Source organism: Pelodiscus sinensis, chromosome 13, assembly GCF_049634645.1.
Source record: "Pelodiscus sinensis isolate JC-2024 chromosome 13, ASM4963464v1, whole genome shotgun sequence".
In the NCBI taxonomy this organism is placed as follows: Eukaryota; Metazoa; Chordata; order Testudines; family Trionychidae; genus Pelodiscus; species Pelodiscus sinensis.
Window position 1 is genome coordinate 6,857,406 of NC_134723.1, and position 27,702 is coordinate 6,885,107.

The 27,702-nt window shown below is 42.0% G+C and overlaps 1 protein-coding gene and 1 long non-coding RNA gene across 9 annotated transcripts in view; one reads left to right on the plus strand and one right to left on the minus strand.

The window, feature by feature from the left end:
* DIAPH2 (diaphanous related formin 2) overlaps positions 1 to 27,702 on the minus strand; it is an 801,414-nt gene that overhangs the window by 432,832 nt on the left and 340,880 nt on the right. For all 7 annotated transcript variants that reach the window (XM_075896759.1, XM_075896757.1, XM_075896756.1 and 4 more), the window contains one exon: positions 11,492 to 11,593. In XM_075896759.1, the coding sequence (XP_075752874.1) occupies positions 11,492 to 11,593 (102 nt within the window). The remainder of the gene's footprint in view (positions 1 to 11,491; positions 11,594 to 27,702) is intronic.
* LOC142818256 (uncharacterized) lies at positions 540 to 26,024 on the plus strand. 2 transcript variants are annotated; one of them, XR_012895640.1, is made up of 5 exons: positions 540 to 655; positions 5,313 to 5,443; positions 20,150 to 20,226; positions 22,125 to 22,183; positions 24,895 to 26,024. It is a non-coding gene; the product is annotated as an uncharacterized LOC142818256 (long non-coding RNA). The 2 variants fall into 2 exon arrangements; XR_012895639.1 differs by lacking the exons at positions 540 to 655; positions 5,313 to 5,443 and adding an exon at positions 16,189 to 16,325.

Below are 27,702 nucleotides of genomic sequence, written 5' to 3' on the forward strand. Positions count from 1 at the left end.
CTCATCAAATACCAAACAGCTCTGCACCATGCTTTGAGCTAATAGCTTTATTTCCACACACCACCCAGGGTTCTAGGAGGAGGGTCCTTTTTTTGCTAACACAATGAGGCCAGCACTTTGTTTGTTTTGGTGGAGTCTTTGTTTGCCCAGGGAGCCCAGCATGTATAGGGGGAGGAGGGGTGGAGAGGCTGCTTTTGTCTGCTGTTCGGCAGCCTGTTGCTCAGGGGAGGGGGCAGCCTGTTGCTGGCAGGGGGGGAGGGGGGAAGCGTGCAGGATGCGAGGCCGCGGGGGGGCGGGGGGGCAGCGGGCGTGGGGAGGCACTTTTCCTCTGCCCGGCAGCTCTGCGGGATCCCTGTCCCTGGGGCCAGCTGCTGCAGGCAGAGGCCAGGTGGAGCCGGTCGAAGAGGAGGAGGAGGTGGATTCTAGGATCCAGGTGAGCGAGCCCCGGGGACGCTGCTGCGCTCCGGGAGCCTGGCATGTATAGAGGGGAGGAGGGGCAGAGAGGCTGCTTTTGTCTGTTAGGCAGCCTGTTGCTCAGGGGAGGAGGCAGCCTGTTGCTGGCAGCGGGGGTGGGGAAGCACTTTTCCTCTGCCTGGCAGCTCTGCGGGACCCCAGTCGGAGCTGGCCCGAGGAGGAGGAGGATCCTAGGACCCAGGTGAGCGAGCCCCGGGAATGCTGCTGCGCATGTGCGGGAGTTGCCTCACCCCGTTCGTATCTAGGGATCCGACGTAAGTCGGATCCACGTAAGTTGGGGACTGCCTGTACTCTGCAAACTTACATTCAATGTCAACAGCTAACTGTTGATGAAGATATTTAACAGAAACAGTCCCAAAACAGACCACTGTGGAACCTGACTTGTTATGCCCTTCCAGCAAGACTATGAACCCTTAATAGCTACTCTGAGAACTGCTATACAGCCATTTATGCACCCACCTTATAACAGCCACTATCTAGGTTGTATTTCTTTAGTTTATTGGTAAAGGTGGTCATGTGAGGCCATATCAAATACTTTATTAAAGTCTAGGCATATGACATCCACCGCTTCCCCCTTATCCACAAGATTTGTTGTTCTGTCAAAGAAAACTATCATTTTGGTTTGACATGATTTGTTCTTTACAAATCCGTGCTAGCTGTTACCTATCACCTTATTATCTTCCAGATGTTTGCAGATGAATTCCTTAATTATTTGTTCCTTTATCTTTCCTGGCACAGAACTTAAGCTGACTGGTCTGTTGTTTTTTGGGTTGTTCCAATTTCCCTTTTTAGAGATGGTCACTATGTTTGCCATTTTCATCAGGCCCTGGTGATTTGAAGACATCTAACTTTTCTAAGTAATTTTTAACTTGTTCTTTTCCTATTTGAACTTCTATCTTCCCTGTTTCAATTAGCATTCACTATATTAGGCATCTATCACCATCAATCTTCTTGATAAAACTCAAATAAGTTGTTAAGCACCTCTGCCAATTCCAAGTTTTCTGTTGTTTTTCTCTCTTCTCTGAGCAATGGGCCTAACCAACCCCTTCTTGAACTTCCTCTTGCTTTTAATATATTTGTAGAATAGTTGTAGAAGAGTTATGCTTCTGCATGTAATCCAACAAGCATATGTTGGGAGGTTAGCAACTACTTCAGTTTTTTTTATATAATTGGCAGAATTCAATTTATAAATTACTCAGTGACATCACTGACACATTACTGCCATTAATATACATTAGTTTTAATAGGGCCTAAATCCGTGGAAGAGTTCATAAAAAGGAAGAAGTCCTTTGAAAATTCAAAGTTTAAACCTGTGAAGTTTCCAGTACATTCTCTCTCCTGAAAAGGTTTTGTTTCTGCTCAAAGTGGATATGGAAAGCACTGATCTTGTGGCATCTACAAAAAAAGCTACTCCTCCAACTCTTACTGCTGTGTGATCCCTCTGAACCTACCTAACCCTGAGTTACCTCAAATCCTGCTTAAAGCCTGATGAGTCATCCCTAAATTACCTGGGAGCCTAAATCTGTTAACACAGCTGCAATACTGAAAGGCTGATGAACCAACTCTGAGCCAAAGAACTTGATGAGTCATTAGAAAGAATTACCAGCAGGTTTTGTGATGGACTCCACCCCATTCAAATGGGATTCAGCTAATCCACAAACAAGGGCTAACCCATATTATCCCAAAGCAGAAATACAGATGCTTAAGGGAAGCAGTCTCTCCAGACTGCTCGATATCACTACTGGCCACAAACATTTCCAATACTAAGTTTTCACAGACTTGCAGCCTGTTTCAACTCCTGTCTGAGCGTGGACATGTCTAATCAGTTTATGAGACTAAAGTGGTTTTGTTTTCTATTTTTAATACACCATTATAAAAATATAATGCAGATTAAAAGTCAGCCTTTTTTAATTTAAGATACTGAATATCTTTTGTACTTTAAAATAGTTAATTTTAAATCTTGTTTCCAAATGGCCCATATGAATTCAGCTCAAATAAGAATGAGTATATACCCACTTTGACATAACCACATCTTAGGCAGCACTTTATTTCACAGCAACATTAAATCATCCAAGCGGATACACTGACACTGAACAAGCTCACGTCACATTCTTTCTATAATCATTACTAATTTCTCAATTTCCACAGCTGAAATGTCTTGCCTTCAAAAGTACATATTTTAACAGGGCAACAATGGCAATTAAGCCTTCATTACGATTTTTTAAAATTATTTCTACTATCAGCCTTGGATGTTTAGGCAGGTACGTGTTATTCAATGTACAAAAAAAATAGCAAAGAAAGATAAAATTATTAAAAGCTACAGATCACAAAAACAGCACCACAGTGAGGGATGCTTTTGTTTATGCATTATGTTCTTTACATTTCACTACTTACAAGACAAGAATGGCAAAGGGCATTTCTTCCAAATCTCTCTGTCACCCATTCACCCAACCACCCACCCACACATACACAACCCCCCCTTCACACATCACTTAAGAGATGAAAATGGTGGGGCAATAAGGGTACGCCTACACAGAAGGACTAAAGTTGAATTAAGATACGCAACTTTAGCTATGTCAATTGCGTAGTTTATGTCAAAATAGCTTAATTCAGCTTTTGGCACAGTCTACACTGAAGGACGTCGAAGAAAGAACACTCTTCCTTCAACCTCCCCTTTTCGTTCTGAAATGAAGGTTACCAGGAGTCAGAGTAAGTCGTCCTCCAGCTTGACATTATTTCAAAATAAAGGCTTGTAGTGTAGATGCGCACTATGTTATTTCAGAATAACATCAGTTATTCCGAAACAATGCTGCTGTGTAGACGTGCCCTCAGCGGACTTCTGGCAGATCCTGGAACAATTTCCAAGAGTAAAAATTTTTTCATATGTTGCAATGCAGGGTGGGGCTGGCAGCTGCGAAACCTCTCAGACCGACAATACTAGGAAATATATAATTGGGAGATGGGTAAATTTATAGGTGGCATAAAGACATCATTAATTTCTCATCCCGATACAGCACAACTACAGAACTATTCAAGTAGGATGGGATGCACTTGTTAGACTTGGAGCTGTCACGTTTTTGGCAGTCATCTAAGACAACATTAGTAGGTGTCTGGGAGCACTGCTAGATATTGGAAGGGGGCAGCAAGCCAGCTCAGGTAATTACTGGTACCTCCTTGTGGTCAATGTCCAGATAAAATGGATTGATAACGTAGTTAAAGGAAACATTCCTTAAAGGAGCAGAAATGGGGAAAGTAGGAGAACAGAGATTCATGGCACCTATGTCTAGTATGGCAGAGGAATCTAAGGCCAAGGCACTGGGTTCCTGGATCCAGCACTGGGGAGCCCACAGTGCTGGCTCTTGTGAGAGGGGTCACATCAGTGAAGTGTGGGTTTTTTTTCCCCCATTTCTTTTGTTCCCATCTGCCTGCCACCTTAAGCAGCAACTGTTGAGGGCTGCTAAGGGAACCCTCCAGGTCTCCAATATAAGACTACTGTAATACTTTGGGAGTTCACATTTGGTTCTACGTTGGTGCAATGTTGGTGCAATCTAATTATAGAACGCACCGCCAGTTTCGGACAGGTTGCTCTGAGGTAGGGCTGTAAAGTCACATTTAATTAGTTAACCAGATAAACATAGTGTTTAGCTAGTTAACCAATTAAGGGTGGACAAGCAGGTGGGGAGGTGCTCCAACCTGACTGAAGCCCCAAGTGCCCACCATGGCTGGAGTGGAGTGGCCCCCCCAGCAGACATTGAAACCAGTAAGCACCACTGTTAACCTTTCACATCCCTACCCTGAGATAGGCACTCATGGATGTGAATCACTCCAGACACAATGACAGAAAATGGTGCATTAGCCATTGAGCTACAGGAGCCCACACACGGGGGGTTCTGGGAAGACATGTGCCAAGATGCCTTTCCCACTCTTCCAGGTAAACCAGCCGAGGAATTGCCCTGTCAGCACTCCATCCGGGAAGCGGTGCTGGGGCTCGTGGGCTTGCTGGCTGGGTGGAGTGAGGCAATCTCCAGCACCACAACTGCACTCCCAGCAGAAACGTCTAGGGAGGGCCTGACAGGTATGGGGGTGGGGATTGCAGGCAGAGGGGGACAGGAAAGAGTCTCCACTTTCTCTGACCCAGCAGTGGGTTGGCTGGGGACAAGGATAGGTAAACCTGGAGGGCTGGCAGGAGCCCCTCTCCACATCATATGTAAATAATTAGGGGCTCACCAGCACTGTACACTTTTGTCTGCTGGACATTCCCAGATGTTTCAGAATGAAGTCACAGACTAAATACACCTGCCCATGTAGTGACTACTGTTCTTCAGACACTGCTGGGCAATGTCTGCTGAGCATATACACACATACCCACACATCATACGAAGGTGGCAGAAGAGTATGGGAACAACACAACGGATTGCGCCTGGACAAAAATCCCATGTCTCTAGGAGCATATGGAAGAGAATTTCAACTCCCCTGGGGACTGGGAGAAAGGTGGATTTGTGGAATAAATGAGATGCATTCAAGCTCTTACGACAAGGGGTGTCACATACAGGAAATGAAATGAGTCTGTGCTGGTAGCTATCCATGTGCAAATGACCTCATTTACACTTAAAAATTTACAGTCAAAGAAATTAGGACTATAAAAATCTGCACCTCTGAGTGCTACGAACAGGGTGGGATTATAAAAGGGGTGTGAGCGGCTGCAGTCACTAAAACTGCTGAGTGCTACATTCCTGGCTGGTATTGCCTGGCTGGTGAAAGGAAAGCATGAAGGCAGCTCTCTGTACTGCTGTTCTTCCTCCCTCCAGGCATGTCTCTTTCCCTATGCTTCTCTGCAGGTCTTTCGCCCGCCTCTCCCATTGGCCAAGAATCATGGACAATGGATACGGGGGGAAGAGGGGGCAATGCCTTCAGTTGAAGGGCAGCATGGTATTACATGTTCCCCCCTGCCAAACTGGAGCCATTCCAGGTAAGCAGCCCAAACTGCATACTTCCTCGCAAAACCTCGCACCCACACGCTTCTTCTGCACCCTCGCTCCCATATCCTCCTACCCTATTCCTGCATTCTACCTCCTGCCAGAGCCCATACCTCCAGCCCTCTCTCCTGCACACTGCCTCCACCCACAGCCTGCATGCCCACCCTGCTACCCAGCAGCCCCTCCCACACTCTGAACTCCAGAAGTGTTAGTCAGACCCTGGCTGTGGATATGCTGACATATACCCCCTCTCTACCTCCCCTCCCCCCCACCCCCCCCCCCCCCCGCCCTCGCACCCAGTGCAGATGCAGCTGGGTCACAAAAGAATATCTTTCGACCTAGATATCTACACTCATGGAGCTGGTATTCCTACAGCCTCAGAAAAAAACATCCATCACTGTACACCAGAGTGCTATGCCAGTGTAGCTAGGATGCCATAACTGTATTGAAGATGTGGCATTTGGACTCTAAAAGCTACTTAAACTTTCTGACAAATATACCCAGCTTCCTCACAAACGAAAACAAAAAAAACAAAAACCATCAGATGATTGCAGTCCTTGTAGTGCCAGTATCCTTAAACACATAATAATTAGATGCAAGTGTCATTTTTTTAAATGCAGCCACAGCAGAAACAATTAAATGCAGATATTATACTTTGTGTAAAATGCTGCTTCCTCACCAGCCTGGAGAGTTAGCAGCTATATCCATTAGTCTTTCATCCCTCCTTCATGGTTTCATTTACTGACAAATGACCACAAACTCACAAAAGGCAAACAAAAGTTTCAGCTGGTGATTTCTACCAGCCATCACAGAAGGCTCACCATGATGGTTCTTCTTTCATTAGAAACCACTGCAAGAGACTATCCCTTCCTACAGTTTCTTGTTATCCCTCAATTGAGCCAACAGCTGGGATTTTGTTTTTTAAATCATCACTTACTGCCTTCCCAGCTAAATATAATGATTTACCAGAGCTTACTAGCACCAACCATCAGGCCCTTAAAGTAACATGACAACTCATGACCAAGATGATGATGCTCTGCTTAGTAAGGGAGACAACTTTTTCCTCAATATTTAACAGAATTGGGCCAACAAATATATTCTCCTCATTTTACATAAAAATCATTAAGTCTATTCCTATTGAACATGAAACTATTTCATCCTGGGATATAATTTTGAAACTGTCCAGATACTTAATGTGAATATATAATTGTGCTTAAATACTTCATCTAAATGAAAATGCGATGTTCCAAGTTTCATTCACAAATAAATATGAATATAAAACTAATTAATCTGTTATAAGTAGTCTAATTACAAAATATTCCTTTTCTAAATGAATTTTAAACATCTAATTCTGACCTTTGACTAATTTATGTACCCATCAAACTTAATTAAAACCTTATTAATAATTAACATATCTAATTTGTATATGGAAATAAGTATAAACTTTTAAAAAATTTTATTTTCCCTTTCTGTTCTCCTGTATTTACTTTTTAACATTTTCTTTCATGAATATCAAGCCAGCCAAACACTCAGTTGTCTCTACTGCACTGCAGAACCTTAAAGAGTTGATTCTGTAATAGACACTGGGTAACACATGATAGTAAGGAGTACACATTCTCCAGGGGTGCTGCAGGGGGGTAAGATGCTCTTGATGCCAAAGTCTGTGCTGGCACTGGTGGACATCTTAGTGCCTATGGTTGGGCTGACTGCCCACACATTGCCCTGGCCAATCAGGGAGAAGCTTTCAAAGAGCCAACCAGAAGGTGGCTTGCTGGGGCAGCCCTGTAGAAAAGGAGCTGGCCAGCAGAGAGAATCAGTTAGGCCCTGACCAGGGAACGTGCAGGAACCTAGCTCCCACAGAAGCACCTTTGGTAGTGCTGGGCAGGCTAAGGTGGGCTAGAGAGGGAGGCTCCCAAACGGTACCAGCCAGGCTGCTAGCCTTGCCACAAGAGTCAGGAGGGTGCAAAGAGTCACAGGGGAAGTGGCCCAGGGAACAAGAGGCAGTGAAGGAGGGCAAGAGAAGGCTGCTGCTGCAAACGAGTCTGTGAGTTGGGACCCAGAGAAGTAGGTGGGCCTGGGTCCCTCCCTTGCCCCTTGCACCATATCTAGTCACCATTGTTGTGTGGCCTGGAAGGACTGTAGCTTGCCTCTGAAGTGAGGGTCTAGACCTAGACTTCAGTTGGAGGTACTAGATGACGAACTGCTGATAGCCCCTGGAAAGGGGATGAGAGACCACTGGAGCGGGCACCTCTGGAAGGCAGTGTCCTGAAAAGGATGCTGTAGTTAGGGAGTGATATGGATCCAGAAATGGAGCATGAAGTGAGGACCGGGAGGGAGGGGACAACACCAGCCAGGGGAAGGCACCCTACGGACAATAGAGCTAATTCCCAGGGTTACCAACAAAAGGCGCAATAGAGGTGAGTCCCGCCCTGTGACAGCGATCAAGATTGCTCCAGTGCAGCTTTTGTCTGGTCCTCTAGGGAGGTGGTCTTGTAGGGGGAGTTCTGTTGTAAGATTTTGACCATATACCATTTACATCAGTTTCAGGTATTGCATATTGGAGATGTATGGAGGGCAACTAAACAAAGTATGCTCTTTTATATTTAATGAAAAACACAGCTAAGTAAAATATCCAGAATAAGGTGGGTGGAGTTTTTCAATATCATTGAGTAGTAAATCCAGAACCTTATGGGAAAGAAATTACTAAATATTAAGAGTAATTAAATGAAAGATTGATAGACTATGTGAGAAATAATCTGACCACAAAGTTACACAAAAGAATCAAGGGGAATGAAAATTAATACTGGAAACAATATGTAAAATATCAGATCATTATAACAGCTGAGAGCCAAATTCTGCTTTTCATCACGGTATTAATCCAGAGTAACTCCAATCATACTAGTTGTGCCCTAGAGTAACAGCAGAATATGTACCATTTAATAGTAAATGGCATATTGTTTGGGAACTCCTCTCACCAGAACTATCATGTTATGTGCTCAATAATCTCAGCAATACCCTTGCATCATGAAAAAATAAGGTAACTATTCCAAGTATATCTTTGCATCAAATGCATTACAACAGAACCTCAATACCATATGAATGCACAGGAAACAAATACTAATAACTGACAACTGTCAATTAAAATGGTGTCACTATATTCCAACTTTGACATGAGCATAGCTGTAAGAGTGAGTAAACTTTCCTCTCAGTACACAGGGTTACTTAAACATTTGTTGACATTATCAAATTTAATCGGAACGTAAGCTAGAGAACTAACCTAACTGTTGCTCTTTAGGGAAAAAAAAACAAAAAACTATGAGTTACATTGCTTTGTATGTTGGCAATCCAGTCCAATTTGTAAACAATACATTTCATCCCAGTCAAGGCGTTGTATATCAAAATACAGAACAGCTGAAAGCTGTTATTTTTATTCAACTTGTCAAACTCATGACTATCATCATCCACGACAGGATGAATATAGAGCATACTATACAGTAAAAAAACCAAAAATAGGCATGTAATTAAAAACAGGTGCATAAATTAATACCTCTAAAATGTTCAGATCCATGGCATTTATGTCACAAAAAATAGCAATGTGTTTAACTTCATTTTTCAGTAGCATATTTATCATTTTTCTTGTCAATATACTAGTTTACTTGTCTGGTTTTAAAAGGTTAACTAACTATAGGACCAGAAAAATAATGTGTTCTCAAACACTATCAAATCTGGAGTTATTTCTGAACAGAAAGACAGACACAGAGGCCTTTGTGATTGCATCAACATTTTTTTTCCATTTTCATTTTGACCACTGAAGTTATTACTCTTAACATAAACTCTAAATATTACTAGTGAAATCAAATAATGATTTTTCCTATCATTTTGCTGAATGCCCAGGAAAGCAAAACATGGTTTTTACTAAAGTTATTCCTATCAGATGTCTCCATCTTATATCTTTACTACTAAATTTATTTAGCACAGATAACAGTTGGCCATAACTACAGACCAATAACTGTTTACAGTGAAAAGGGGGAATCATTTTTAATTTAAGAAACCAAATTATGAAAATACAGGCAACTATGAGGGGAAAAAAATCATAACCATAGTTGACAGAGCACAAGGTACAAACCAGATTACGAAAGGCAAAAGCCTGGAGTTTTGGGTGTGGTGGGGAGGGGTACAGGGATAAATTCTGTTACCAAAATCAGGTTGAAGCGGATTCCAGTGAGTTGAGTACCAAGAACGATTAGCTTTCTTGAAATTACAAGTAGGGTAGGAAAAGATTCTATCAAAAAGTTGTCAGACGTAGTGGAGAGCACCCAGCTGGTAAGCTATGTCATACTACAGTGGTCTCCAACCTTTTTAAACACAAGATGACTTTTTTAATTTAAGTGCAATCCAGAATCTACCCTTGCCCCCCCTCCTTCCTGCCCCTTCTCTGAGGCCCTGCCCCTGCACACTCTGTCCTCCCTTTCTCCATCCTCCCTCCCTTTTCACCAGGCAGGGGAAGAATATTGGGGCTCAGGCTCTGGTCTTGGATTAAGGGATTTAGAATGTGAGAGGGACTCCGAGTTGAGCCTGAGGCAGGGGAGATGAGGTGCAACAGGGGACTCCTGGGTGTTGGTACAGTGGGGCTAAGGCACGCTTACCCCTGACCTGGCCCTGCACCACACTCCAAAGCAGCCAGCAAACTCCCTCCATCCCAAGTCCTGTGTTACCACTCTCCCACCCTCCACCGCAAGCCGTTCTGTGTTGATAGAATACAGGGTGGGAGAGGGGGCACCCTGACATCATTGACCCCTCCTCTCCCTTCCCTACTCTGTACAGCAAGCAGGAAGCCCCTAAGGCAAAAGGGAAGGAGATGCACAGCAATGGAAGGAGTGGCAGCTGGAATGCCCGCATTTGATAGTCTCTTGGCCAAACCAGTCAATCTATGATCTACTGGTAGATCCCGATCTACTGGTTGGTGACCACTGTCATAGTCTATTAGGTGTGTTTATGTAAAAACATAGATATACACAGGCACAAACACTTCTCTTTTTGCAGTTCCAGTGAATATAAAGAGCAGCCATATTTAAAATAAGGTTTTATTAATTCAGAGTTTATTCCAGGAGCCCAGACTGAAATAGATTGAAAGATGAATCTTCTGAGAGAAGAATGTTTCTGATTTTAAATTGAGGGACAACTTTCATTTTCTGGTTGCCACTGAAACACCACCAAACTTTTTGCATTAATTCGGTCCCTTCTATATACTTTTGAAAGAAAAGCAGTGACTAGGATCATTTATTTAGCTTGTTTAAAACAAAAAAAAAAAAACCTCTAGGAAACTACTCAGCTATATGAAGGTGATCTCAGGAAAAAAAATCTACTGTTTTGAAAAGTACACCTTTAACCACTGACAAACAGAACAAAGGACCTCAGCAAGACTGAACCTGAACTAGTCCCATTCTTGAGGTTGAGAAACTGACCGTTTCCTTTACCTAACTTCATCAATTTAATTTTTTTCAATTGCCAATACAGCCTTTTGGAAATTAAGCACAGACAACAAAGTGGGAGGGAGAGATGGGGGAATCATCAGTCGATGACTCTGCATAAGGAATTCTTAAGACTTCCTAAAATATACCTCTTCTGCTTTATTATTTATCAACAGCACTCCACTGTCAATCAACACAGAGACAGAGAAGATTTGATTTGTCATAGAAATGACTTTTATAGAAAGTGGCTGTTAATTATAGATTACTGTTCCTTTTGGTACAGTATAGAGTAGGCTCTGTCAAGTACCTGAAGGGATTCTATTACAGAGCATTTTTGTCAATCTGTGCTAAACAAATGCATGAGAAAGATGGGAGAGAATAGTTCACAATTGGTGAAATTTGAAAAACATGCATTAACAGTAATGGAAAACAATCAATACACTATTGAAATTAGGGATGTGATAGAGTAAACCAAAATAAACACATTTTAAGGTCCCCAATTGAAATATTTTTCTTTTTAACGTATCCGACAAAGGGCAACTCCTAGCTGAGTATTAGTCTATTACATACCACAACTCCAAACTGTTCTGGTTCACAGAGATCATCATATTCTTGTTTTAACTGGGCTAAGGCACTGAGTTCCTTCTGTTCAGGAAGATTCTTCACCAAATTCTGGAACCAAAAAACCAAAAAGGCATATTACATAACATTAAAGTGCTGATTTTTCTGAGGATTTGATAAAATATTTGATTATACGATTCTTGTAAGTTAAGAGATGAATGTTTTGCATGGCATTGGAAATATATAAATGGGGGACATTGGAAATATATGAGAGGCGGGGCATCACAAAAGTCCCTTTTACTGAGTCATCTAATAAACTACAAGTAATACCACAAAACAGTATGTCACATGGCTTTATACAGATGTCAGCATCTTCACTAAACTTGTCTGGGCGACAAGAATCATGATATTACAATGTTAGGGAGTTAGTGGTATGATCTCTGAACCTCTGGCACCAATTCATTTAAGTATTAGTAATTGGCTGCCCACTTCCCCATCCTCTCTCCCCGTGGTTTCATCTTCCTCACTAAATTATAAATAAGGAGCTTTAATTTTCCTTCCTGCTCACATACAAAGAAAAATTTTACTGCCCAAAACAATTCTAGGCCTTATCCACAAAAGCAGGATGCAGACATCACTTAGTGGAGACCATTCCAAAACCATGCAAGTCTCTGGAGTTTTAGCTATTAAGCATAATCTGTGCAACCTCTTCTCCTCTGATAATGCTTCATCAAGCTAAACGAGATATAAAATTGTTGATAAGCTCACTTCACTATATATTCAAGGAAAATGCTGCATGTATCATACAACCAACCAACTGGACTCTGGAAAAAGGACAGACCTAATTTACATACCACTCTCCATTGCTTGATTTACATAAACATACAGGCAGTCCCCGGGTTACATGGATCCGACTTACATCGGATCCCTACTTACAAACGGGGTGAGGCAACCCCACACTAGGTGCTTCCCCAGAGCAGACCAGGGAGACACGAAGCTAGCGCCGCCCCCCCCTCCCCCCAGCAGACCAGGGAGATGCGGAGCGGCTTTTCTCAGCAGACACCTCAGCTTGAGAATAAAGGACTGAGGGAAGTGAGGTGTGGGAAAATAAAACTGAGCTCTGGAGAAATGATTGGCTAGAGTTTCCCCTACAATATGTACCAGTTCCGACTTACATACAAATTCAACTTAAGAACAAACCTACAGTCCCTATCTTGTACGTAACCCGGGGACTGCCTGTATTTGGGTGGAAGTAGTGTACAGAAATCCCTACCTAAGTGTAAGATGAAGGGAAGACTTTCTTAAATTGAGCAGGAGATAATTATCTGCTCTAAGAGGCTCATGGATTTTATAAGTTTCCTGTGAGAAACAGGTGTCCATCTTAGAGATGTAATAGTGTAGTTGATTAACTGATAAGCAAAAGCTTATAGGTTAATGCTGCAGAACACACACATTCCTTCTCCCTCTCCCAACCCCCTCGCCAGTAAATTTTTTAGCAGGCTGGCCAGAAGACTGGCTTAATTCCAGCTTGTGCCGGGTCTGGTTTTTAAACAGGATCCCGCCTGGCACCCCACGCTGATGTCTCTGATACAGAGGCAGCAATTTGGAATGGTGGGGGTTCCTCAAGAGTGGGGCCAGAGTGCACTGGCTGTTGGCTCCACTCTTAGGGATTATAGAATAGTCGAATAACTGATAAGAATTCATGAGCTTATTCGACTGTTCAATTAACTGACATTTAATATCCCTAGTCCAGCTAAATCACAAGGCTGACAGGCTCACAGAACAGTTTCACTACCATTGTCCACACTCATCAATGCACTAGCCGTTAGTAGTGTTCTGACTTGCCTCCACAGGACTCCATTATTGACTAATGACTTAAGATAGACAAACTGGAAAGACAGAAAACTGGAGTAGAAGATCACATCTGAATCCGCTCTAGTATGGCATAAGGATTGTATAGGATCCTTTTTGATGGATCGTTAGGGATCCATTTGCTTACTCCCCACACTTTTTCAAAACTGTTTCAGACAGAATGTCTACAGTCTAGACAACCTGTACTGTCTTTGCTTAGTTCCAGAATCTTCTCACTAGTGGACTATCTTGCACAAAAATATGGAATAAATTTATGAAAGCCTTCTGGCCCACTGGAAGTAAAAACAGAGCAATAAGGAATAAAAATAATTTGTACCCTAACTAAAGGCAAGCAATTATCATGGCTATGTTCTGAAACACTGAAATCAGTAGTACCACAAACATGATGGACAAATGTCTCTCTTTGTAAGTGCTTGGATCTCCTATCAATAGAGACTGTCTGAGATTTAAACAATTTCATTAACTATCACATTCCCAACAATTTCTCTTTCCTGTGTAATATCATTTGCACGGTCTACACTACAGGAAGTCGAAGGAAAAACAGTATTCCTTTTCTTCCTTTATTCCTCATGAAAGCAGGGTTACCGGCATTGACCGGAGTGCCCCTCTCACTTTGAATTAGCTGTCTTAACTTGACCACTAATTTGAACCCTGGAAGATCAACAGTAGCAGCTTTGATCTTCCTCTATAGTATAGACATACCCATAGTGTCTGCAGTCTGGTTTCCCCCAGCACCTGCTCTGCAGTGCCATCTGTCTCCCTCCTCCCATCACTGCAACAAAGCTGCCCAGGCAGCTACGGACAGAGGCTGCTTTGCGGCAGCCCCCCTCTGCCCTTTCGTCCCCACACAGCAGCCTCTGCCTGTGGGGAGCTCAGATCCCTGCTGAAAGGGGCTACTTCCACCCCATGCTGCTGCTTCTCATACAGAGGCAGCAGTGCAGGTTGGTGGGAGCTCCCCCAGACTGGGGCCAGGAGCACACTGCCCCCTGTTCTTGCCTCTGGGAACTTAGTCATGTAACCATGAAGTTACACGACTATTCAATTACCCTATATCTAACATCCCTAAAGTGTACATTTCAAGATCTTCCATTTTACTTGCATAATCCAATGCAATCTGGAAAATGCCATATTTTGAAAAGAGCTGCTGGGAACAAAATAAGCAGACAGAAATGTCACTCTGAAATTGCTTCCTACAAAGATACAATCACACATTATTTCTCCAGAGGAAGTCTTATGGTTGTTGTTTCAAGGCTGAATATAACTGTCACAAATGCATTAACAAGGTAACTAACTGTGCAACTGCAGAGATGTTAAAATGTGCTGAAAAGAAGCAGAACTCTATAAGCTTGCAACTACTTTTATTTTTAAATTTACCCAGCCAAAAATTTTGTTTCGGTTTTAAAACCAAAGGTTTTTAAAAAGTTAAAAATCGGTGTGTTTTACTCATTTATGTCAACTTCTGTATGAAATGCAGATAAAAAGCAACCAAGCAGTGTTGTATTATAATATTTAATATTCAGCATTTTAACCATGTACATTATCAAATGGTCTGGAATCCACTAAAATATACTAGTGTTTTAATATTGCAGCCATATTAGGGATTATACTGACAAAAGAAGCCACAGCTCATACACAGAGTTCTAAAAAGCAAATGATGGGAGAAAGGAACACAGTGTACAATCAGAAATACCGAACCCACAAGATAAACTGAGAGGACACGCAACAACAAAAAAAGAGAAGGCTGAGCAAAGACGGGAAAGGATATTTAGGACTTCCAAAAGATGAAGATGAGAAGTTTAATTGAGATGGAGAAGGGGAACCATGGAAAAAAGGGTTAGTAATAGACAGTTTTCATTAGAAGGACTAGTGAGATGATGTGCAACAAAGTTCAGGAGGAGCTTCTTTTCCATTTTTATTTCCTTCATGTCAGATTATGATCAAGTCTACAGTTTTGGCAACAAATATCACACCCACATAGAAGACACTAAATTCTTTTGTTTGAACTGCTTTTGTAAAATATCCCGGAACTGTTTTAACAAGACATAACGTCACCAACTATAGTCTCGTTTAATCATCAAGAAGTCCTTTTGTGTCCACCCCTCCCTCTTCCAAGATAACTGTTTAAAGATATTCCAGATATTACACTGTATTAATTGAGGTACAAAGTAAAATTTGTGGTTGTAATTAATAAAAGGCCTCTTAAAATACAACTGTTATTTATATTTACCTTGTGTTATTATCATGTGTTTGTTTCCCAATGAAGTGTATTAATTTCCAAATGACTTTACTCAGATTTATGATTAACTAAATCTACTTATGAAATAACATTAGGTGCCAGTTATCTTTTTGTGTTACTGGTTCAATTTGCACTTTAGAAGTAAAATGGTAAACCTAACTCCAGACAGTGAAAATAGTATTAGAATCAAACAGACTGAATAAGCAAAAGAGAAATCCTGCTGGGATTACAGTTAGAACAAATAGCAGATGTAAGATGGTAAAATTATTTCTGCTATTCATTATACCTCTATTTGCAGACATTCAGACCGGAGCACAAATGTTCATTTATTATTAGGATTCATTTTCAATTTAAAATACCTGAATCATTTTGTGTCGGCAACAACTACAGAAAGCCAAGGCTCCTCTACAGGATAACCAACCAAATAACATGCTCACATGAGCATAGACACGCGTGCGCACACACACACATTGCAGTTATTCATTGAACTTGGAGAGCCAGGAAGGTCCCAAGTTCATGGAAGAGTTGGCATTAACAACTCTTTTGAGTATATTGAGTATATTTAGCAGTAAGCTACTTTACCACATATGGTTACTGAGGACTAAGTCAAAAACTTTACATCTGGAAGGGGGAAGAGAAAACAAATACCTAATCCTACAATACACGGCTAATTTCCTCTTAGAAGAAGTTACATTTCTTGCAGCTCTGAATCCCAGGAAATTTGTGGATGCAAAGGTAATTTTCTAGGGAATCTTTTTATTTGATATTATCTTAATAATCAAGTAACTTAAAATACATTTTAATACAGAATATCATTGGTTCTTGAGAGGAAATTGTTTAATGAGCTTGAAGAAATTAATACAAAGGCACTGGATTCCCAAATTACTGATTTAATATGCAAATATAATTAATAATTTTAGTAAAGCTCTTACGCAAGTAAGATATTTTTGTCATCCAGGCAAATCAGTACACAAGTGGACTGGGATAGCACGAAGAGATTTTCTCATGCTACTGAGTTTGGAAATGCCTTCGGGATTTGATTCAAAACACAATAATGATTCTGCAGGATATTCTGTTAATAGTTTTTTTCTTAAATGATGCATCTCTTGCTTATGCAGACCAAAGCCTGGAATTTATGATAGAACAAAACAACATTGTTTTGGATTGAGAACAAAAATGCTGTTACAAATATCATGGTATTTCCACTGGATTAAGGCTATTGTCCTTCTGCACAGAAAAATACAAAATGAGAAATTAACGTTGCCTATCTAAAATTCTCTACACTGAGCATTCACCAAATTCTTCAGAATGAATGTGCATTATTTGTCAAGAATGTGTTCTTTCACTATACAGTGAATTCTGCTCTTCTCACCATGAACATATATAGTTATCCATATAGTTCCAGTTCTAAAAGTTATGAGTATTTGACATCTTTGGGTGAAACATGCCAGCTATTACAGAATGCCAGCTATTACCAACACTACTATCTTTGTCCATCCACTGTTTTAAATTGGACCACGATACAAGTTTCCTGGGACACTTCTTTATGAAATCACTTTTTTTCTAAACTTATTGAGACATCATTAAGTGAATGTAGTTAATAAAACATCAAATATGAAGCTTTACAGTTATTCACAGATACATTGTAGTGATAGGAAGATTGGTATGAAGACATTAATTTCACAGATTTGCCGACTTCCTTCTTCAATAATTAATCTTGTCTTAAGAAAAAAAACCTAAGTAACTAAGTAAGACATTTTAATATCACATCCTGGAACAAAACCCTAATAACACAGAAGATGAACTGTATTTCCAATTAAATTACATACCTGATATTTACAATATAAAGTCTAGTTAAAAATAAATGTCAATCTTTCTTACGAATATCATGTGTCTAACTTAAGGTAGAACAACAGTGAAATGTTGGCCGATTCTTATAGATTAAAAAAAAAGTTTCCAAAAGTACTTGTTATAAAATGGGAGCAAGCAATAATGCAAGTCACACATTTCTAAAAACCTCAAACATACTAAGACTGAGGTTCCTGGAGGGCCAGCAGAGATCACTTAGCTAGGGTAAACTGCAAAGAATGGGGCAGCCAACACCCACAAATGGTGGATATTCCAAGCCAGCACAAAACAGCTTCTATAATATCCTACTGTTTACCCAGAAACCAAACACAGTTCCCTTAAAGAGATACAGCCTTAGACCTCCACCTAAACACTTAAGTCAAATATCATGAGGATCACTAAAAATCTTATTCATCGTATGAGAAAGTTCTACTAATCCCAAAGGAATGGCACATTCCCTCTGAAGTTAATGACTATTTCAAATCTTACCCAAATACATGCTTACAGTCAATACTTATTAACTACACCAAAATTTATTTTAATAAAGAGTTTTGGTTAAAAGATCGATAATATGCTTGAATGCTGGTTTCATGAGAATGGCCAGTGCCAGAGAGCCCTTGTTCACTGGGGCCGAAGCCAGTGCCGCATGGACTGACCTCGGTGCCATTCTCCGTGCCAATATCATTGGTGCCAGTTTTCTACTTAGGCATGCCAGCTCCAAGACTACCACGGTAGGCGCTGTTGGTATGCATGCTGAGGCAGTACCAGAGGTGCCAAGCTTGTCAGCAGTGTTCACTAGAGGAGATCAGTACCACGGGCAGAGACCTTCTTAGCAAAATTCTCAAATTACAAGAGTCCTGGTCTGAGGAAGATGAAGCTACTTCCTCAAAATAACGAAAGTCTGAGTATTGTCTTTAGACCTAGGTGTTGATGGGTCAGTGGAGGATGCATCTCCTGCTGGGTGGAGGGATTTTTCTAGGAGGATAATCTTCAGGCACAGCTCTCTCTCTCTCACCTGGTTCTAGCCTCCATGCTGCTGCAATGAGAGCGGAATGAGAGTACTTCTGAAGAATGCATCTCCCCCCAAGGCGCTCTTCTTTGTGGGGGGTTTTTTTTTATGGTTAGGTTTAACTCTTTAGAACGGAAAGTGAAAGGGAAAGGGCGAGGAGAGGAGAAGGGAGAAACTCAATGGATTTTATTTTTTTGGTGGGGGGGAAACAGTAAGGAGAAGGAGTGATGAGTGTTAAGAGCTCTGTCTGCTGCCAAGGATGGTAGAGAAGGAACTGAGAGGAGGCTGTGCCGAGCATGCAGTTGATGGACACAAGCAGTGCCATGAGGTGGCTATCGTTCAGGCGCAGCACAAGCAGACACTGCTAAGAAAAATCACCAATCACCCACACAAGGACACACCGACACTTAAAATGGAACATCCACAGGGACAGCACGTGAAGAATAATTAGCAGATCAAGTATTTATTAAAATCTAATAAATCATTCAAGCTCCAGTAAGCAATCGTCATAGAACTCCTTGAAATTATGGATGAAAGATCAATTACGTGTGCACCAAGTATTTCAATACATGACAACTAGGATATATTTAAAAGGCAGAAGCAGCGCCACGGGGAACCTGGGGCGAGCAGGAACTCAAGCTATCCCTGCTTGCCCAGGATTCCCTGCTATGCCTCTGCCTTTTAAATGTAGTAAGAGCTGCTGCCGGCTGGTACTACAGTTAAAAGGCAGAGGTGCAGCTAGGCTAGTGAGTGTCCCGCTTCATTAGCTGATCAATTGAAATTTAACATCCCTAAATAATACTTTAGAAAGCATACAGAATAATACCAATAAAGTTTCTGAAGGTGTCGTTCATTCGGCATGATCCTTCTCAATAACTATACCCTTTTTCAAGTTTCCTGAACAACCAATCCTAAATTTAGTTCTGTGCACTTAGTTGTAAACTGCTAGGATAGTAGCTCTGGAGGCTAAGGGAGTTTGTTTTCAAGAGACTTGAAATTTTTATTGAATACACAGTGGAAAAATCTTACCAATAGAGTCGGAAGTCTAATCACAGATAAGCAACAGTTTATGGACTATTTTAAAAATAAAATAATAGAACCAGGACCAATATTTAAGTCAAATTCCACTTTCAGCTGCACCTCTAATTCAACTGAAACTATCGTGGGCTACCAGGCTGTAAGTGAAGAAGAGTTCCCCCATTTAAAAAAATAAATACATAAAAGGGAAAGATGCCATTAGAAGTAGGTGCAACGGCATTAGCAAAAAACAAGAGTGAATGATTTCACACAGGGAGAAAAACTGGAGATCTTGTGCACTTCTCATTATAAGCAAAGCTTAAGAATTCCAGTTGCATAGGTTTTCAAGAACTAAAATACAAACCCAAAGCTTAAAAACCCATTTATTTTATTTCTCTGCATGGTCAATAAAGTAGAATTTTATTTTATTGCAGGTTCAATACATCTTAAACCTGTACACATAATACAATCAATCACTATCTATTTAGACTTTTACCTACACATTAATTCTGCTAAAATACTACTTATTAAAGCTGAGTAAAGAGATCTGCTCTTTATATTGTATTAAAAAAAATTAAATCATCATTCTTTGGCATGTAGCCTAATACAAGTAAAAAAATTGGTGAATTTCAATGAATATAAATTGCAACTAGCAGAGATTTATCAATTTTCCCACTTCCATTAGGCTTCTAAAACAGCCTTTGAGCTTGCAAGAAGAGGAAGTACCAAACAACACAAAGAGTTATATGTGGGAAGAACCAGGTAAGAGATATGTAGTGATATATGTCTGAAAATTTTTAAAATGTTTAACTTACTTAACATATATTTATGTGCATTTATTTGTACATAAGCAGCCTCAAAAAAGTGTGCTTTTCAAGTGGATTCTGAAAGTGAAATTAGAACAGTTAGTGGTCAAGAAGTGATTTGGGTACAGGAAGACATATGAAGCCTAGCATCAAAGGGAGACATGAAGAGAAGAGAGAGCTTAACAGTCTAAGATGAGCAGAAAAAAGAGGGAACAGGTTTATAAGACTATGAAGAACTTTGAAGGCAATGGACTGAGCTAACAGAGATTCAGCAGGACTAAAAAATTCAGACTAAAGATCTAAAAAAGAATCAATGACACTCAGTTTAAAAGCCTGTGGGACAGGAAGGATACCAGTGAGGTCAGTAATAATTTAGAAAAAGGAATTTAAGTTTTTGATAGGAGAATGTGTAGGCAGTATACCTGCACAAAAAAAATGACAGAGGCAGCTAAAGTGTGTATGTGGGGGGGGGGGGGGAGGAATCTAAGCAGGGGAGTTGATGTGGAAAGTTCAATTTTGGGAGTCCTAGTATACAAATCATTCTCCACCTGGGGGAAATGAAATTGTCAGGTTCATAGTTAGAAGGAAGGAGAGAGAAAGGAGGGAAGTAGTAGTTACTCACCCGGTGCAGTAATGATGGTTCTTTGAGACATGTATCCCTGTGGGTGCTCTATTCAGGTCTCGATGCATCCTCATGCCACTTATCAGAGATTTTTGATGAGCAGTGCCCCTTGCACTAAGCCTGCGCACCTAGCACAAGGACACACATCTCAAAGAACCATCATTACTACACCAGGTGAGTAACTACTACTTCTTCATAAAGTAGTGTCTTTGTGGTTGCTCCACTCAGGTGATTCAGTAGCAGTACCAAATGGTGGTGAGCATTGGAGTCATTTATGTAGAGAAAGGAAGGACCACATCTGCCAGAGATGTGGAGGGTATTGACCCTTTCTGCAGGGCATAATGCTATTCAAAAGTGTGATGGGAGGACTATGTGACTGCTCTACAAATGTCCACCAATGATACATTGTTTAGGAAAGTCGTTGTGGCCATCACACATGTGGAGTGAGTTCTGATCATCTGTGGTAGCTGCTTGCCACAAAGTTCATAAGCTATATGTGTGCAGCTTGCAAACCATTTGGATAGATGCTGCGCAGAGACAGCTGTTCCTGTCCAGACCACGCTACAAAGAGTCTATCAGATTTTCTGGTTCCTCTAGTTCTCTCCAGGTAGAAGACAAACACTCGTCTTGCATCTAACATGTGCAGTATGTGCAATGGAGGAGGTATGAGTTTAGGAAAATAAGCAGGTAAGTAAATGGGTTTTATTTAAGTGGAAGTCAGTTATGACCTTCAGGAGGAACTTCGGGTGAGGCCTGAGTATAACTTTATCCTTGGTAAAGGCAGTGAGGTGAGTCTGCCATGAGGGCTGCAGTTTCGCCTTATCTGTCTTGCTGATGTTATTGCCACTATGAAGGCCACCTTCATGGATAAGTATCATTGTGATGTAGAAGCTAGTGGCTCAAAGGGTGGCCTAGTGAGCATGTCGAAAACCAAGTTCAAGTCCCACGGTGGCATTGAGGGGTGCAGGTTTGGGCTTGTTTTCTGCAGGCCTGGGCTTGTTTTCTGCAGGCCTGTGAGAAATCACTTTACTATCGGATGCGCAAAGAGAGAGAATTTGTCCACAGTTTCATGGAATGCTGTGACCACTGCCAGGTGGACCTGGATAGAGCTGATGGAGACCCTTGTCGCTGAGGTCCATGACAAACTCCAGTATGGTACGCACAGGGGTGATACTGGGATGTAAATTGTGTGTAGTGCACCATTGTTGAAAGCGTGTCCATTTGTTTGGTAGATGCTTCTCATGGAGGGCTGTTGACTGTTCAGTAGGATGTGTTTGCCCTGTCCGTACAGGTAAGTTCTTCCTTCTGGAACCATGGAGAAGTCATGCCATGAGTTTCAGAGTTTTGATGTTCAGATGTCATATCCCACCTTGGCGCTGCGTCAAGAGAGCTGGCACCACGGGAAGAGGAACGGGTTGGTCTATCGATAGGTAGTGTAGGTAAAGGAACCAGGGTTGTTTCGGCCAGGTGGGGGCTGTTAAAATTACTGTGGCATGGTCGGATCAGATCTTGTTGATCACCTTGGCAAGAAGAGGGATTGGTGGAAAGGCACAGAAATAGGGGAGCCAGTGAATGCATCCCCCTCCAACCTCTTGCCCTGTGTTCTGCAGGGGAACAGAACTTGTGGCATTTGTGGTTGAGTAGTGTTGCAAAAAGATCTATAGTTGGGAAACCCCATTGGCGAAAAAGGGAGAGGAGAATATTGGTATTGATCTCCCACTCATGCTGGTATGAGACGTGTCTGCTCAGTTTGTCAGCCTTCACGTTCTGCTGTCCCGGTATATACGTGGCAATTGGAGTTATTTGTTTCCTGATACACCAGTTCCAAAATCTGATTGCTTCTGCACATAGCGAGCATGATCACGCACCCCTTTGTCGGTTGACATAGAACATGGGAGGGGTGTTCTCCGTGAGGACACAAATGGTTCTGCCCTTTATCATGGGAAGGAAATGGATGCATGCATTGCAAATGGCCCTGAGCTCCAGAATGTTGATACGGAAGTATCTTTCCTGTTGGGACCATGTGTCTTGTATTGACCTTACACCACAATGGGCACCCCAGCCCATAAGTGATGCATCCATCGTTATGCTTAGTGATGTATCTGGGTGGTGGAAGGATATACTGGCAAGTACGTTGGTTGAAGAAGTCCTCCAGTTGAGAGATTACAGTACTGGCAGAGAAAGTGTGAGGCGCTTTGCAAAGCTGTGTTGGGTTGGAATGTAGGTGATTTTGAGCCAATGCTATAGGCAGCGCATGTGTAGCCTCGCAAATAGGACCACAAAGGTTGTGGCCGCCATGTGCCCCAATAATTGGAGGCACATCTTTACCGTAGAAAAGGGAGCATGCTTGACCCCCCCGAATGAGGCCACAGATTTCCTTGAATCTTTGTGGTGGCAGATAGGCTCTTGCTGTCACCAAGTCCAGTCAACCGCGGTTTCGATGGGGATCGTGTTCAACAGAAATGCCTCATTTTGAAAGATCCTATGAGGTTACAGGGACACTATGAGGTTACAGGATCTTTTGAAACGAGGCATTTCTGTCGAACTATCCCTGTCTTGACCGTGGTTTTTTTTCCGAAAAGCGGCATTTCGAAAAAAAAGTCGTGGCCAGCATTATGTAAATGAAGTGCAGGAAATTCAAATCCCGGCTTCATTTACAATTTCAATACGTCTAATTTACATCCCTTTATCAAAAAAGGGATGTAGTTTAGATGTACCCTCAGTTCTTGGTGAGAGCAGCATAGGAGAGTGGGGAGCCCTTTCTGGCATTTCTCGAAAAAGGGATGTAAATTAGACACTCTGAAATTGCAAATGAAGTCGGGATTTAAATTTCCTGGGCTTCATTTGCATAATGGCTGCTGTGGTTTTTTCGAAATTGGGGCTTTTTGATAGAAAACAACAGTATAAACGGGAATCTTTAAAAAATAAAATTTTCAAAAGATCCTGTAAATCTCATTTTTTGAAAGATGCCTGTCTAAACTTCCGTTTTTTTCTATCGAAAAGCCCTGTTTTGAAAGAACCCGCGAAAGGGATGTAGTCTAGACACAGCCAGAGTGTGCAACTGGGCATGAGAAGCCCCTGAGGATGAGCAAGCTCCTGATCTGAGCAGTGTGCCTGGCTGAGGAGATTTTTAGAAGTGCCACATCTCGTGCAGTGCTTTCTTAGGCTGTGGAGCCAGAGCGTGGTCAAGTTTGGTCTGACCAGTCTGTTCAGGCACCAAGGAGCTGGTGGTGGCGGCATACGTAGCTTCTTGGTTGACACTGCCTCAGCAGCACCGACCAGTGCAGTGCGCTTGGGTTCTGACTCAGCTCTCTTGGCTGGTACAAACTTGCATTTCTCCACAGTGCCGGAGACTGACGGCACCAGGGAATGAGAGGCTATGAGCAGCGCTGGTAATGAGCAGGGCTCAACAAAGAATTGAGTATTTCAGCTGGGTGCCCCATTCATTTGCAGTGCGTGCATGAGTATTGCCGGTCTTGCGCATGCACTGTGCGGGGCTGGTGAGCGGCTTTTGCCACCGTTCGTCAAGCCCTGGTAATGAGCATGCTAGGGAAGCCTGCGACGCCTGTGAGCCTTTGTGGGGCAGAGAAGCAGCCCTGTCACTGGACTTCTGCTGTCCCCATGTGTCCTCAGGTTTGTCCCATGGAAGTCGTAGGGACTTCTTCCAGAGGAGGTTTTTGAACAGCATTTCACAGTCTTTTCTGGCTCTGGCTGTCATGTTCTGACAATGTGGGCACTTATGCGCTGCATGAGTCTCTCCCAGGCATTTAACACAAGAGGCATGGCCATCAGAAACACAAGAGGCATCGAGTCGCATCTTTTGAAGCCAGGAGAACCCAGCATGTTGAAAAGAAAAAAAAAAGCCACGACTGTGGCGCTTGTCTCTCTCTCTCTCTCTCTCTTTTTTTTTAAATGAATGAATGTTGAAATCTACCATTAACTGACTAAACTATAAAGGAAAAGTCTAAACTAATTATAGTAATTTTTTGTTTTTCCGGTCAGGAAGAAGAGCACTGCTCTGATTCCGTCGTCAGCCGAGGATGGTAGAAAAGGAACTGACGGGACTTGTGCCACACACGCACCCGACAAACGGCAGGGGCACCAGACACTGGGTGCGCAGGAGCAAGGGGCGCTGCTCATCAAAAATCTCCTATCAGCAGCGCGAGGACACACCGAGACCTGAGTGAGGACACCACTCAAAGAACAACAGTCTCCCTGAGTCACTAATTGCAATTATGGGAAAAGGAAAAAAATCACCAGAAGAGAAAATGAAAAGAGTATTAATGGGGGTATGACCAGGATAAGTATAAAATTAAAGAATCAAAGTTAACGTAAGTTTTTTTTTTTAAATATGTATGTGTGTTGTGGAAAAGGGGCCTGAGTAGCAACTGGAATAGAAAAAGTATATGACTTATAAGGCCCAAAAGAATAAAGTAGGGAGGATATCTGATTCAAAGAATAACTAATGAAATAGTAAGGAAATTTCAAAATAGAAGGCCTCTGAGTGATAGTAGCGACTGGAGATGGCTTTCAAAAAGACAGAAATAATTTTTTTAAAGGGTGCCAACAGGGACCTTTCAATCGTACATGGCAGTGTTATCTCCTAAGGGAACCCAGGAGCAATAAAAGAGCTGTTTTTAAGGAGAGGAAGGAGGGAAAAAGATATGGAGTCAAAGTCTTAGCAAGAAAGCATGGTTATAAATCTTATCTGGTTTAATACCATAAATAAGGATGAATTTCTCAAATCATTTTTAGCTCAAGTTAGTAATTAGAAATAACATTAGGGTTGCCAGGTGTCCAGTACTAAGCTGGATAGTCCAGTATTTTCGCCTCCTGTCCGGTAAAAAAATTCAGAAAATACCAGACATCTAACATGTCCAGTATTTTCTGATTTTTTCCCAGGCAGAAGGCGAAAATCCTGGGTGCTTAGCGGGTTCTGCAGGGGATCTGTCCGGCCCGGAACAGGCAGACAAGATGGCAAACGGCCACTGGGAGCCCTGTAAAGGCCAAAAAAGCCTCAAAAGCATTTCTTAAAGGGACCCACTTTTTTGGGGGGGAGAGACGACTCAACATTGGTCTCCCCCTTGTTCCCCCCCCCCTCGACAGTATTTTTTCCCCAGTGCTTTCTTTTTTGGGGGGGGGGGGTCGGTATTTTTGGTTAAACCATCTGGCAACCCTAAAACATCATGTGTTTGTTAAAGCGTATAAAAAGTATAAAAGTCTTAACAAGTTCATTGCTGACGTCTGCTTGACCATGCTGGAGTTGACCAAGATGGGTCTAAACTCCCATGGGTTTAACCCATTTCTAAGTATCCTGATCTATTCTTATAAATGTTTTATTATGGTTTGGATGTAGTAAACTGCTTCTTGTTAAAGCAATTGTATACCCTTTGGATTTAATAAAAGAATGTATGATTATATTTGATGGTCCTCCATATATATATTAATAATTTCAAATATTACTGATAGTTCTAAACATTAGGTAATATCTTTTATTGAACAAACTTCTTTTGGTGAAAGATCTTAAAGCTACACAGAACTGTTCTTTGGGTCTGGGAAAGGTACTCGGAATGTCAGAGCTAAATGCGAGGGATGACAGATTGCTTAACACAAATTGCAAAAGAGACCATACAAGGCAAAACGACTAGTTAACACCTCTGCTGTCACAGGGAATAAAAAATGAGCAAGTAGCTTACAGAAAGTGTTGTGAAGGTTTCTTCTGAGGTCAGTGCTAGAGATGCTGCCGTGTTAGTCTGGTCTAGCTGAAACAAAAGACAGAACTATGTAGCACTTTAAAGACTAACAAGATGGTTTATCAGGTGATGAGCTTTCGTGGGCCAGACCCACTTCATCAGATCAATATGTGGAAGAAAATCGGCACAACCATATATACCAAAGTGATACAATCAAAAAAATAAATGAATGTAAAATTGACAGATCAAATTTTAGAACAGAGTGGAGGTGAGGGGGGAAGGTTAGTGTCTGTGAGGTAACAACATAGGGGTTATAATAGGGGAAGTTTCTGTGAGGTAATATCAAATTTGATCTATCAATTTCACGTGTTCATTTTTTTGATTGTATCACTTAGGTATATATGGTTGCAGTGGCGGATTTAGGGCAGGGCGAGCGGGGCGGCTGCCCCGGGCCCCGCGCTTCCCAAGGCCCCACGCATGCGCCATGGCACTACGGCACATGCACCGTGTCAAAGGAGGGGACCTGTGAAATTTCGCTGTCCGGGGCCCTGTGGAGCTGCCCTGGGCCCTGTGGCACTCTCATCTACCCCATATGGTTGTGCCGATTTCCTTCCACATATGGATCTGAGGAAGTGGGTCTGGACCACGAAAGCTCATCATTATGGGTAATAAGCAGGAAGAACTGGAATTGCTAACCAATAAATACATCTATGATATCATTGGTATTACAGAAACCTGGTGGGATGGGACACACGATTGGAATGTTGGTATGGAAGGGTACGGCTTGCTCAGGAAGGACAGACAGGGAAAAAAGGGAGGAGGGGTTGCCTTGTATATTAAAAATGTACACACTTGGACTGAAGTGGAGATGAACGTAGGAGATAGCTGTGTAGAGAGTCTCTGGGTTAAGTTAAAAGGGGTAAAAAACGAGGGTGATGTCATGCTAGGAGTCTACTACAGGCCACCTAGCCAGGTGGAAGAGGTGGATGAGGCCCTTTTTAAACAATTAACAAAACTATCCAAAGCCCAAGATTTGGTGGTGATGGGGGACTTCAACTATCCAGACATATGTTGGGAAACTAACACAGCGGGGCACAGGCTATCCAATAAGTTTCTG